Here is a 13,730-nt window from a genome sequence, read left to right as displayed (position 1 = left end):
GTATACCATGCCCGACCCATCAGCGGTCTCGGTGCCATCATCACATCATCATATCCTCATATATATATATATATATATATATATATATATATATATATATACCGTATCCGGCCCTCTAGTGAGGGACTCGGTGAACAATGCAGTGAAATTGTGCGTGAAAACAAACCCGGCCCGGGACTCGGTGAAAGATACATTAACAGCATGCACGAGAAAAGTAGTGAGCAACCATATGCAAACTAAGTCATATCTGAGACTCAATAAGATAATCAAAATGAACTATCATTTAAAAATCAAAGACAATGGTCATGTCATGTATCCTTCGAATGTCACTATGGAATATATCAAATAGAACTTCAGGAATCATAGACACGTATCAAGACATAATGAAGTAAGTTCTGGGAATCAAGAACATTAGCCATCCTAGTGTCTATAAGAATAGGAGCTTCTTTGGAGTTATACATTCGTCGTCTATTTGTCTCACATAGATCATGCCGAAAAGAAAGAAGGTATAGCTTTACATACCTTATCCGCTCTAAGCTAACCATAAATCAGATCCCGGGCTTCCCTATCTACAACAACATTATTGATATCAAGTATTAACTATAGCGCGCTCAAAATCCAAAGCCTAAGCTAGCACATTACTTAAAAAAATTCAGGCAGTGTTTCCCTTGAAAACTTAACAATCCTCGAGATGCCAATTCAGCCACAACATCAATCAAAATACCAAAAATTTCATATCAAAGAAGAATTAAATCCATTCTTAAATCACTTCCAAAACAGCCCAATATACATTCGTATACCAATGCTTGTATACACTTCATTATTTTCGTGTATACATAGTATAACGGCAACAAAAATAACAACAACTAAAACTACAACCAATCCCCATGATATTCCAGCCCACAAAGTAGCTCATAACAATCACCAAATAGCCCACACGATAACAATGATTTATCCGATTTCCCGTAATTAATTTCGTAGTTCCCGTCTCACGATTTAACTATGACATGGATTAATTTAAATATATCTAGTAGAGGAGAATTCTTACCTCAAATGCCAAGAATTAATCTTCTTCCACCTTACTTCACTTCAAAGAAAGCCCGAATTCAACAACACGATAAGACGGAACAGCGAAATCGCAACGGTGCTCAGAACCGAATATTGTTCTTGATGAAAACTATACATTTCTTCTATAAATTGCAACGTCAAATTGCTGCCTATGAAATCAGTAGTACGTTGCTGCCTTTAACATCCATTTGCAGTATATGTAAATGTATTTAGAAATGAAAGTTCAACAGAAAAAAAATAAGAGACTTTAGTGCCTTGTTTCTTGAATAAGTACACCATGAACGTTGCTGAATACTATGAATCATAAGTTAAATGACAATTTCAAATTGTACTCTAGTTGTAGCCTTCATAATGTGGAGCCGTACCTTTTAACCTTTATTTCCACAGAAGCCACATACATAGTACCAACCTTAGTCATTAGTTTCTATATGTAATAGGATGCCACATGAACCTACACTTGTCCACTTTATCATATTGCTGCCAACATATATATTCATTTTGCAAAAGTCACTAAGAAAAGACCTTGTTGGTGGACCGTGGGGTCCACATCACTTACCAAATTAATTACTTATCATGAAAGCCTTCCTAATATGTGTTCCATCATTACACAGCAATAGTCATATATATTGCTTCATGTTATGGTCCCACGTGGATGACTACCATTTGGACTTATCCCATTACTCTCCCACTTTATCCAATAATTAATCCGTTATGCACATAATTAATTTCTTGATCTCAATTCACTTTAATAACAATTATTTTTTATACAGTTCATATACTCATTGCCATGATTATGTGACATAGCACTAGTCCATAGTCCGTTTTGGTACACATAAAATATTATTCTCAATCACCGTGGTCACACTTGTTAAGTCCTAAATTATTTTGGGACTTCAAACTCTTTGTACACCGAGCTCTCAATTTTCATCCTTGAATATGATGGAATTCTCCGGGCTCGAGTAAATTTGCTCATGTTGGACGATTAAATTTTCTAGTCCAAAAATACAGGATATTATAGCTTGGACCGTATTTCACTCAAATAAATGTCCAAACTCGACAAAACTTATTTTCTTCGATTGGTTTAACTTCAAATCCTTACGATACATGTGTACCATCACTTTAACTACCTATAAGCTTGGTGAAAAACCTCGCGTCCGTTACTAATATCATTTAACTCACACAATTTCCAACGCATGAGAACACGGGATGTAACATCCTTCCCCCCTTTAGAACATTCGTCCTCGAATGTTAAACTAGTCCTGTACTCCCAGTACTTCCTCAAGTGTCCTTTTATCGAATTATGCCCTTCACATGCCTCTTTCGTTGGTCGATTCCCTTTAATTTATTATAATGAATTCTAGATCTCTAAGTAACCATTACCGTAATATTTCCTCTTCCTCTTGCCTCTTGTCTTTACTCCCCTCTTTATTTCGCAGTTGGTTGGTAGTTGTATTGCGAGCTCCTCTACTGAAATCTTACTCTCTCCCTGGTGCACTTGGTCATAACTCGACTCTTTCTTCTTCTATAGTTACTCCCTTAAGATGTATCGTTTACTTCATCTTACCTCTTAATCTTTAAATAAGATTTTATAATGCGCAGACGTCCTTCGTCGATTTATTAGACTTTACAATCTTTGGAGTATTTCATGTCTCTGGTAACCTGTAGACCCTTCGCAAACTCTACGAATAAGACGAAATTTCCCAAGGTGTAACATTATTTTACTTCAATAACCTTACATTGCTCTGCTGCTACGGTCCATATTCTGGAATCTTCAGCATCATGTATCACTTCTCGACTTTCTTTTTAAAACATTTTAACTGTCACTTTGCATTTAGCTCTTAATCTCGATCTTTAGGGTTTGCTATCAAGTAGCGCTGGAGTTCTATCATATTATAACTTTACATAGCTGCTCCGTGCTTTGTCTATCATTAACTAGTATAATTCTGAATGAATTTTTAATTTGACATATAAATTCACTATCTTCTAGTAACCAGCTAGTTCTGATCGTCTCGCTTAAACCATTTTATAATTCCCTTAACCCAACTTGTAACACTCTAGGCACATTATCTCGTGTCATTTCTTTATCTTTAATTCAAAACTCTTCTGTTGCCTCTTTACTCAGATTTTGCTCTTAGTTTTCCTATCACGCGTCCTATTGCAATCTTTACAAGAATATGTGTAGGTGCCCAAATTAGCCCAAGAAATACCTTAGCGTCGTCTCACTAGTCTTCATGCTTTACCTTGCCTTCTCCTCTCTTATCTTACAATCGATATGGGGATAAACCTCCGACTCAACCATGGCCATGTCCTATTTGCCCTTAGTATTAATTCTATCTCGGTAATTCAGCTTAAACCATCTTTACATCTTTCCTTAATGTACCCAAAATATCACAACTGCATTGTTATTACTAAATCCTTACTCTTCTTATCAAGTACTCACTTGGTCTCATTCTTAGCATACAAATATTCGTAGGTTGCATAACTATTCTTGTACAACTTGTATAAAGTATATTCAATCTTAGTCATAGTCTTTCCTTCTCCTGGTTCATTCTGCTTTACATATCTCCTCCGTATTAAAATTCGCTCGTAGCCTATCTTGTCATACTTCATTCCCTTCCTTTATTCACCCTTTGATTTTCTGTTATATCCCGTACTTTTATACGTCGAATTATTCGCAAGCTAATCGACTTACGTTAAGGCGGGATTATTTTTGGATATGAAATAGGAACTTTTCAATTTTAATTAGTACATGAATTGCTCATAAATTTTATTTGGTGTAGAAATATTATTGGAGATTAGGGACTAATTAATTGTGATTAGATTATTAAGTAAGGATTAGTGATTAATTAAAATTAATTAAGCCAATTACTACTTGTGGGTCCCACCCGTTTTAATTAAAAAAATAAAAAAAATAATGGATGACTCATTAGGTGTGCACGTGTAAGGCTTAGGGAATTCATATATAAGTCACCAATGTGACTCATTGATCATCACTTCCAAATTCCAATTGAACTAGAAAGAGAGTAATGGAGATGAGAGGGGAGGAGCTCTCGGCCATGGCTACCTTGGCCGAGACTAAGCCCTAGTGAAAGAAGCTTGGTTTTCTCAAGAGTTCTAAGTGTTCAAGGGGATTGAAACGTGAATTGAATCGTTGGGGGCGACAACGTTAAGAAACCAAGATTGTTAAGGCTAAAAGGGCGACAAAGCGAACTTGGTTACGATTAACCTTTAACAGGTACAGACGCTAGATTGGGTGATCCCCCAGCTTAGGATTCCAGTCAGCTGTCTTGGAGAGCTCCGTTGTTTCGGAGCCTAGACTTTTGGTACAGATCTTCTGATGTATTTATATATCTTGTCCAGGGGTACGACGAGGCCCTGTCTCGTCATATTTCACTGTTAGTACTGTTAGAGGTCCGTAGACATGTGTGTGGGTTGTATATAGAGTATGATCAGCTGTGTCTATATAGTTGTTGTGGATGTTTCTGTTTGTTGTGGCAGCCTTGCCGGCTTGCATATGTTATCTATACGTAGTAGGAGCCTTGTCGGCTTGCGTAGTATATTGACACGTAGTGGCAGCCTTGTCGGCTTAGGTATTATAATGATATATGGTGGCAGCCTCGTCGGCTTGCGTATTTTATTATGTGGTGACTGATTGAGAACCTTTGGGTCTATGCCGATTCCCATGTTGTCTACAGTGTCAGTCTGATTATGTCTAATAGGTACATATGGGTGTCCAGCACAGGCACTAGTCATGGCCCACGGGGCTGGGTCGTGACAAAAGTGGTATCAGAGCAGTTCATCCTCGGAGTGTCTTCAGACCGAGTCTAGTAGAGTCTTATTTATCGGTGTGTTGTGCACCACATCTATAAACAGAAAGCTACAGGACATTTAGGATGTTATCTTTCCTTCTTATCCTAGATCGTGCGATAGAGCTATATTATCAGGATAACCCCTTCCTAACAGACTATTATGTTTACAGCTATGCCTCCAAAGAAAGCGATAGCTGCCCAGAAGGGCAAATCGGTAGCAGGGGATACTAGCCAGACTCGGAGAATTACTAGGGCCCGTGATAACAACGAGGTTAGGGAGATCCCAAATTTATAATTAAAATATACGAAGTGCGGAAGCAAATATAGAAAAGAATCTAAAAACTAGAAAATAAAAGATATGGGAAATTCGAAGGAACAATCCACGAATTTCCAAGAACGTTAGTTCTAAAGTCTTGACAAGATCCAAGTAACAACGTATAGATTTATAGGAAGAAATCTAACGCCTTTACTTGAGATAACAAATCAAAAACAGTAGATTAGGATCCTGACCGCTTTGTGGGTAACTTAAGACAACAATTAGTATTTAGAACTAACCGCCTTCGAAAGAATACCAAAACGAAATCAAAGATATCAAGGAAGCAATTATCTTACTACCTTGAACTAGGAACTAGTTAGGTTGAAAGATAAATCCTAAAGTAATGCCACAAAGGTTCAAAAGAACTCTCACTATAATATATTCTTCAAAATCTGATCTACAATGAATGACAATCACCCCTTTATATAGTTGTAAAGAAGGAGCTAGTCAAAATAGAAATAAATGGGAATTATCTTCCCTAGAAGCATAGATGACTTCCCACACTTGGACCAAGGCAGTCAACATAGATTAAAACAACCTAGAAGACTACCCACACTTGGACCAATGCAAGTCAACATAGATAAAAACAACAATTAAATATTTATTCTAGAAACTAATATTTGGGCTAATTTTGGGCTGCTGGAAACTTCTTCTTTTGGGGCTGATTTGGGCCTCATTCCATCTCACTTTGGACTTTAATTTGGGCCTCCAAATAAGTGTAAGACTTGAGGAAAAAATCTGAATAGGGCTGGAGCTCTTCTTCCATCACAAGACACTTTTGAATTGTTGATTGCAGCCCATTAAGCTTGTCTTGCAGTTTCCTCGTTTGAGATCTTGTCATGGGTCTTCTTGGAACTTCCAAATCTTCATCCACGTCCTTCAATAATTCTGAGCTACCATGGATGCTATCATTCCCCTCTTCTTGAGATGAATTCGTCCTCGAATTTAAACCTGCATCAAATAAGGAAAGGTCAGAAACATTGAAAGTAGCACTAACTTGATACTCACTAGGAAGATCAAGTTTGTAAGCATTGTATCCAATCCTTTCAAGGACTTCAAATGGACCATCTCCTCTTGGGTCTAGTTTGGATCTTCTTTTGGCAGGAAACCTTTCCTTCCTGAAATGCACCCATACTTGATCCCCGGGCTTAAGAATAATAGATTTTCGCCCCTTATTTCTCCTTAAGGCAGTCTGCTCATTCTTCCGCTCAATTGCAAGGTTTGTTTGTTCATGAATCTTCTTCATCATTTCAGCCTTCTTCCTACCATCAAGATTAACAATATTATCAGTAGGTAAAGGCAGTAAATCAAGGGGGGGGGGGGTGAGGGGATTAAAGCCATAAACAACTTCAAAAAGAGACTTACCTGTAGAAGAATGGACAGTTCTATTACAAGCAAACTCTACCATGGCCAAATGTTCTTCCCAAAATGTCAATTTTCCTTTTAGAACAGCCCTCAACATATTCCCTAAAGTCCTATTAACTACTTCTATTTTCCCGTCATTTTGCGGGTGACAAGACGTAGAAAATAGTAGTTTAGTTCCCAACTTTCCCCAAAGAACCCTCCAAAAGTGACTTAAAAACTTAGCATCCCTATCACTAATAATAGTTTTAGGTATACCGTGTAATTTAACCACTTTTTTTACAAACAAATCAGCCACATGTGATGCATCATTAGTCTTCAAACATGGAATAAACCGAGACATTTTTGAAAATCTATCTACCACTACAAATATACTGTCCTTACCATGCTTAGTTCTAGGCAAACCTAACATAAAATCCATGGAAATATCAAGCCAAGGGGAAGTGGGAACAGGTAAAGGAGTATAAAGACCATGTGGTAACACTTTCGATTTGTCTTGTTTACATTCAAGACATTGAGAGCACACTTTCTCAACATCCTTTCGCATGCCTGGCCAAAAGAAATGTTCAACAAGTATATCCAAAGTTTTGGGCACTCCGAAGTGTCCCGTGAGTCCACCACAATGTGCTTCCCTAACAAACAATTCACGCAAAGAGCAATTAGGGATACACAATTTATTTTCCTTAAAAAGAAATCCATCTTGAAGATTAAACCGGTCATAAGGACCCAACTTACATTCTGCAAAAACCTTGCCAAAATCAGAATCATTAGCATAAAGGCCTTTGATTTGATCAAAACCCATCAGCTTAGAAGTAAGAGTAGAGACTAAGACATACCTTCTTGATAGTGCATCAGCAACCACATTCTCCTTTCCTTGCTTGTAAGCAATCACATATGGAAAAGTTTCAATAAATTCAACCCATTTTGCATGCCTACGATTAAGCTTACCTTGGCTCTTCAAATATCTCAAGGATTCATGATCAGTCTTAACCACAAACTCTCTAGGCCACAAATAATGCTACCAAGTAGCTAAAGCCTTTACCAAAGCATAGAGCTCACTCAAATTTTCAATAAAGTATGCAATAGGCTTGGACTCCTGCATTAAAACAGCACCTATTCCTTTTCCAGAAGCATCACATTCAACCTCCAAAGACTTAGAAAAATTAGGTAATTGCAAAAGAGGAGCAGAACATAATTTTTCTTTCAACAAGTTAAAAGCATCATCTTGGTCTTTCACCCATGTAAAACCCTTATCTTTCTTGATAACTTCAGTTAGAGGAGCAGCAATGGTGCTAAAATCTCTAACAAATCTCCTATAAAAACTAGCAAGCCCATGAAAACTTCTAACCTCAGTTACACTCTTAGGTTTAGGCCACTCTCTGATTGCCTTGATTTTCTCTTCATCAACCTCAACTCCCTTAGAACTGACCACAAAACCCAAGAATACCATACGATCCACACAAAAGGCACACTTTTTGAGATTAGCAAACAATTGTTGTTTTCTAAGAATTTCAAAAACTTGTTTTAGGTGTTCTACATGCTCATCTAGAGTTTTAGAAAAGATCAAGATATCATCAAAATAAACCACCACAAACTTTCCATGAAAATCCTTAAAAACATGATTCATCAATCTCATGAACGTGTTGGGTGCATTAGTCAAGCCAAAAGGCATAACTAACCACTCATAAAGCTCATATTTGGTCTTAAAAGCAGTTTTCCATTCATCTCCAGGATTCATTCGAATCTGATAGTAACCACTTTTTAGATCAATTTTAGAAAAGATTTTGGACCCATGCAATTGATCCAACATGTCATCAAGACGAGGAATAGGATGACGATACTTTACCGTAATCTTGTTGATAGCTCGACAATCCACGCACATCCTCCAAGATCCATCTTTTTTGGGCACCAATAGAACAGGAACTGAGCAAGGACTCAGGCTCTCTCGCACAAACCCCTTTTTAAGCAACTCTTCAACCTGCCTTTGCAACTCCTTTGTCTCTTCAGGATTACTCCTATAAGCAGGCCTATTTGGAATATGTGCACCAGGCACAAAGTCAATTTGGTGCTCAATTCCACGCAAAGGTTTAAGACCTTTAGGAATATCTTCAGGAAAGATATCATCAAAGTCCTGCAAAAGAGAAAAAACACTACTTGGCAAAGAAGAAGTTAGTAGCTCAGAATTAATCAAGACTTCTTTGTAAGTAAGTAGTATTATGGGCAGTCCCTCTTTTTCTTGCATTCAAACACTCTTTGGCTTTTATATGGAGACTCTTTTTTTTCTTTCCTTTAGTCTCTTTCCTCTCAGCAAAACTTTCTTTTTTTCCACTCAAACCCTCTTTTACCTCTTTGCTTAAGTTGCTGCCCTCTTTCTCTCTCTCTTGGCCATCTTTCATTTCTTTTCCCTCAAGCTCACCTTTTTTCTGTCCCCTTTGTTTTCCCATTGATTCCCTCAATCTCTTTTGATCTTCAAACACCTGAGAAGGTGTTAAAGGTGCAAGAGTATACTTCTTGCCATTAAGCTCAAGTGAATATCTGTTCTTCCTTCCATTATGAAAAGTATTCCTATCGAACTGCCATGGACGACCAAGCAAGATATGACAAGCTTGCATAGGAATGACATCACAAAGAGTATCATCCTCATACCTGCTAACATTGAATGAAATCATGCATTGTTTGTTGACTTTCAGTTCACCACTATCATTCAAGCATTGGAGTCTATAGGGTTTAGGGTGTTTCATGCATGCAAGCCCTAACGTATCTACCAAGTGTGAACTCACTACATTAGCACAACTACCACTGTCAATAATCATAGAACAAGTTCTCCCCCTTACCCCACACCTAGTATGGAATATATTTTCCCTTTGTTCTTCACTCTTGACTCCCAAATTGATAGCCATAATCCTCCTAACTACTGCAACCAAACTATCATTAAAAGGAAGTTGTACATCATCTTCACTCACACCTCCCTCTTCTTCCTCATTCTCACTTATTTTACTCTCATTTTCTCCATCAAGAATCTTCCTAGCTACCCCAACAAAACCACTATTAGGAAACTCTACGTCATCTTCACTCGCACCTCCCTCTTCTTCCTCTACCTCACTTTTTTTCACTCTCATACTCTCCATCTTCTTTCATGAGAATATTTCTTCTATTTGGACATTCATGCATCATATGCCCTCTTCCATGACATTTGTAACATTGAATAGAACTAGAAGGTTTTGGTGATTTAGGATTAAAAGTTTTACCTCCATCTTTGTCATCTACTTTGGCCTTCCCTTTGCCTTCTTGAGGCCTAGAAGTCACATCTTGTTTCGGCCATGGCTTCTTTGAATTGGTGTTTGGCCGACTCCTCCACGAGCTAGCTTGCTGCTTTCATTTAATTTGTTTTTCTAGTTTTACAGCCATATCCACTAACTCATCTAAAGTTACATATTGTTGTATCTCTACTACATCATCTATTTCTTTATTTAAACCATTAAGAAATCTAGCCATAGTGGCCTCTTCATCTTCCATACAATTAGCTTGGATCATAGCCATATCCATAGCTTTGAAGTATTCATCAACAGTCATGGTTCCCTGCTCCAATCTTCGAAGACGCATTTGTAGGTCTCTTTGAAAGTGGGAAGGCACGAACCTCTTCTTCATGACTCTCTTCATCTCAGCCCAAGTAGCAATGGGTGGTTCTCCATCTTGTTGTCTATCTCTTGTAAGCTTTTTCCACCAAATAGAAGCATAGTAAGAAAATTCAACAACGGCAAGCTTTACCTTCTTAGCTTCAGAATAGTTGTGACAATAAAAAATGGCTTCAACTTTCCGCTCCCAATCAAAGTACAAGTCTGGATCTCTTGTCCCCTTGAAAGTTGGCATCTTCATCTTTATGCTATTAATGTTATCATCTTCCACTCTTCCTCATTGTCCCCTCCTATCTCTCCCTACCCTATCTAGATTTACATCAAGATCATCAACAAAATAATCCATAGGGTTTTCTTGATTTACAATGGGGGAATAGGGCATATTTCTTCTATTTTGAGGCCTAGGATTATTTTGTGGTTGTACAACATGTTGATCTCCCCTCCTAAGTTCAGCTGTTGTCTCATTTTGTTCAGCAATGGCATCCTTGATCTCTTGAAATTGCAAGGTCCATCTTTCGAATTGTTGGTGCATAGCTTGTAGATTGAAGTCATTTCATCCTCGGATTTCAGCTTCTTAACGAGCCCTCTTTTCATCATCACTACCACCTGTATTGGTCATCTCAAAAACTATTTATCACTCAAACTTTTGCTCTTTTTTTCCCTCAATTGTTCTTACTCACTCTTGCCTTTTTCCGCTCAAAAAACCTTTGGGAAAACACTTTATGGATTTATAATTAAACCCACTAGAATCAAGCCCTTAGTAGTAAAACAAAGAATTTTTTAGCACTAAAGAAAATGAAGAACCAATCCTAGAAAGAATTAGAATTTAGTTGAAACAAGACTCGAACAAAAAGGACTTTTTTTTAACAAGACAAAAGGAGTAAGAAAAAAAATTGATCGCTTCTTAGATTTAAAGATGTTATATCCCGTATTTTATACGTTCGGATATTCCAAGGTAGTCGTGACGAAGTTAAGGGAGTGACCATTTTCCAAATGTATTTCAATGAACAAGTGGGTTATAAATATTATTCACAACATTAGTATTATGGAAATATTAAGAAAGGTTGAGGGCGAAAAAGGAAATTCGCAAAATAGAACCATGGTGATATTATGGAAGGCTAGGGGTAAAATGGTAATTTTACAAAAGTCCAGGAAAATTCATGAAGGGGCCATGTTGGCCGTGCACTATATGTTCTTATTTTATTTAATGGGGGCTATTTGTAAATTATAAAAAAATACAATATGGACCCAAGCTTGTTTAAGAAGACATTAGTCTTCTTTTAATTTCAAGAAATTTCTAGAGAGGGGCATGTGCCCCTCACATGCATTTATATATACATATATGAGTCTACTCTCCATTTAAGAGAAAGAAAACAAGAACAAAAAAAAAAAAAAAAAGATGAAGAGAGGGAAAGATGAGGGTTTCGGCCATGGCCAAAGAAAATTAGGCCATGGGAATGTATCCCAAAAATTTATTTCTTTATGCATTCCTACTAATTTTAAGGCTCTCTTTAACATGGTCTAGTTGTTGAAGCAAAAATATTCCTCTTTGTTGCAAGTTGGCAACCTTGGCTAAGTTGAAGAATTGAAGAGAAAAGGTAAGAATTCAACCTTCTTCTATGTATTATGGATGGTTGTGCATGTTGTGATATGTAGAAATGAATGGAACTCATGAAATATGTATGTATGTGGTATAGCCGAATGGGGGATGTGTGTGGAAAACAATGGATTGAATTCATGTAGTAGTTTGATTGTTGTTGTGTGTAGAGTGGAGAAATGGATGAAATATATGGAAGTATGTGTGTTTGAGTATGGCCGTGTATGGTATGTGTGTGATTAACAATGTGTATGTAGATTTGTGTTTGGGTGACGAATTAGTTGTATTGAACATGCTTGTGTGTTGTAGTAACGTGTGGAAAATGGATGAAAATCATGGAATTTGTGTGTTGAAGGGCTGGCCGAAAATGGACTGTTTTGCATGTCAAAGAATGAACTAATTTTATTTAGTATGTTTGGGTTGTTGTGCTGTGGATTATGTGATGTAAATGAGAGCTTAATGATCTAAGATGGTGTCGTAATTGTTGCGGGCTGTTTTTGGAAGCCAATTTGAATCAAATGTAGTTTCTTGTAATCATGATAATAGTGTTGTTAAAGTGTGGTTTGTTGGTGTAGTTTGTGAAGTCTGAAGAAAGAAATGTGTTGTGATGGTTCCTATGGAAGTTGGAAGATTTCGGGTTCCATGGTGCATTGTTGGGTTGTTTGAAAAATTGTGTCAATTGTTTAAAGCATTCGTGAATATTGTTTGAATGGTCTTGGATTAGTAATCGAATGCATAAACGTTGATATTAGTTGGAATATTGTGAACGTTGTCGGATTATGTAAAAAGAGCGTTTAATGTTAGAATGTATTCTTGAATTGATTATTGATGCCATAGCTTGGTTGTTGGTTGGATTGTTGTTGAATTGGGCCGAGCCATATTCTCGGGATTGGAACATTTACAGGGGAGATGCTGCCGAAATTTCGGCAGAATATAAGTGAATGTTTTTGAAAGGTTAAAGCAAGTATATGATAATGGAACTAATGTAGGGATGAACTTTCTTACATGTAGACAAACAAGTTGGATGCACAAGCGTAACTAGTTGGTCGCAGCACAGGTATGTAAGGCTTACCCTTTCTTTCTTTGGCATGTCCTAGAGCCAAGTAAGGTATAATGTGATATGCTGCCTTGGGGTAACTCTGTTCTGTGATGCTGAGTCTGATTATGATTCTAATTCACTTCTTGACCTGAGTTTGTGATCCTAGTTCATCCCTTGATATAAGTATTTGATATAAGTATTTTGATATAAGTATTTTGGTACAAGTATTCTGATATACGTATTCTGATATAGGTATTTTGATATAAGTGTCTCGATATAAGCATTTTGATATCAGTCTTCTGATATAAGTGTGTCGATATGAGTATTTTGATATAAGTATTCTGATGTAAGTATGCTGATATAAGTATTCCGAAGTAAGTATCCTGATATGAGAATTCCGAAATCAGTATCCTGATAAGAGCATTCTGATATGTTTATTCTGGTTCGAGAACTTCTGTAAGATTTAATGTCCCTAACTTCCGTATACGATCTCGGATTGCTCTGAAATGTTCGAAGAAGTTTCTATATCAAGACGTCTAAAATTTTCTTATACGTAAGTATGGTTCCAAAATCTCTATTTGATCTGATTCGTAAGGACATCTGAAGGTGTCTGATATGACTATGATTTTGATTCCCCGAAAATGGCTTCTGAAACGCTTATAAAGCGTTCTGTACTTCGAACGCTCGTAACTTTCTCATACTACGCCGGATTGACCTGAAATTTGTTCCGAGCCTCCAGGTATCGGTAAGTACACTAGTCTGTCGAGTCTTGATTCCTATGCATGTGGTTTCTCACTATTCTGCTCGTATATATGTTACGATTTCCTTCACTGAGTCTCGGGCCGGTATGTATTGTGCGGATGGTTCGCCGAGTCCTCTGTTGAGGGCCGGGTTCCATATATGA

The 13,730-nt window shown here is 37.3% G+C and overlaps 1 protein-coding gene across 1 annotated transcript; it reads right to left on the bottom strand.

The window, feature by feature from the left end:
* Nucleotides 1–6,138: 6,138 nt before the first annotated feature.
* LOC132637556 (uncharacterized) lies at nucleotides 6,139–10,431 on the bottom strand. The gene is made up of 9 exons (XM_060354628.1): nucleotides 9,988–10,431; nucleotides 9,804–9,924; nucleotides 9,033–9,583; nucleotides 8,235–8,686; nucleotides 7,793–7,979; nucleotides 7,598–7,708; nucleotides 7,392–7,510; nucleotides 6,191–7,187; nucleotides 6,139–6,144 (listed from the first exon to the last, which is right to left on the bottom strand). Exons 1-9 carry the CDS (start codon nucleotides 10,429–10,431, stop codon nucleotides 6,139–6,141), a joined length of 2,988 nt encoding a protein of 995 aa, XP_060210611.1.
* Nucleotides 10,432–13,730: the final 3,299 nt, after the last annotated feature.

The sequence above is a fragment of the Lycium barbarum genome, chromosome 4, assembly GCF_019175385.1.
Source record: "Lycium barbarum isolate Lr01 chromosome 4, ASM1917538v2, whole genome shotgun sequence".
Lineage (NCBI taxonomy): Eukaryota > Viridiplantae > Streptophyta > Magnoliopsida > Solanales > Solanaceae > Lycium > Lycium barbarum.
Note: the sequence above shows the minus strand (reverse complement) of the source record. Positions and strands in the feature narration are given on the sequence as shown.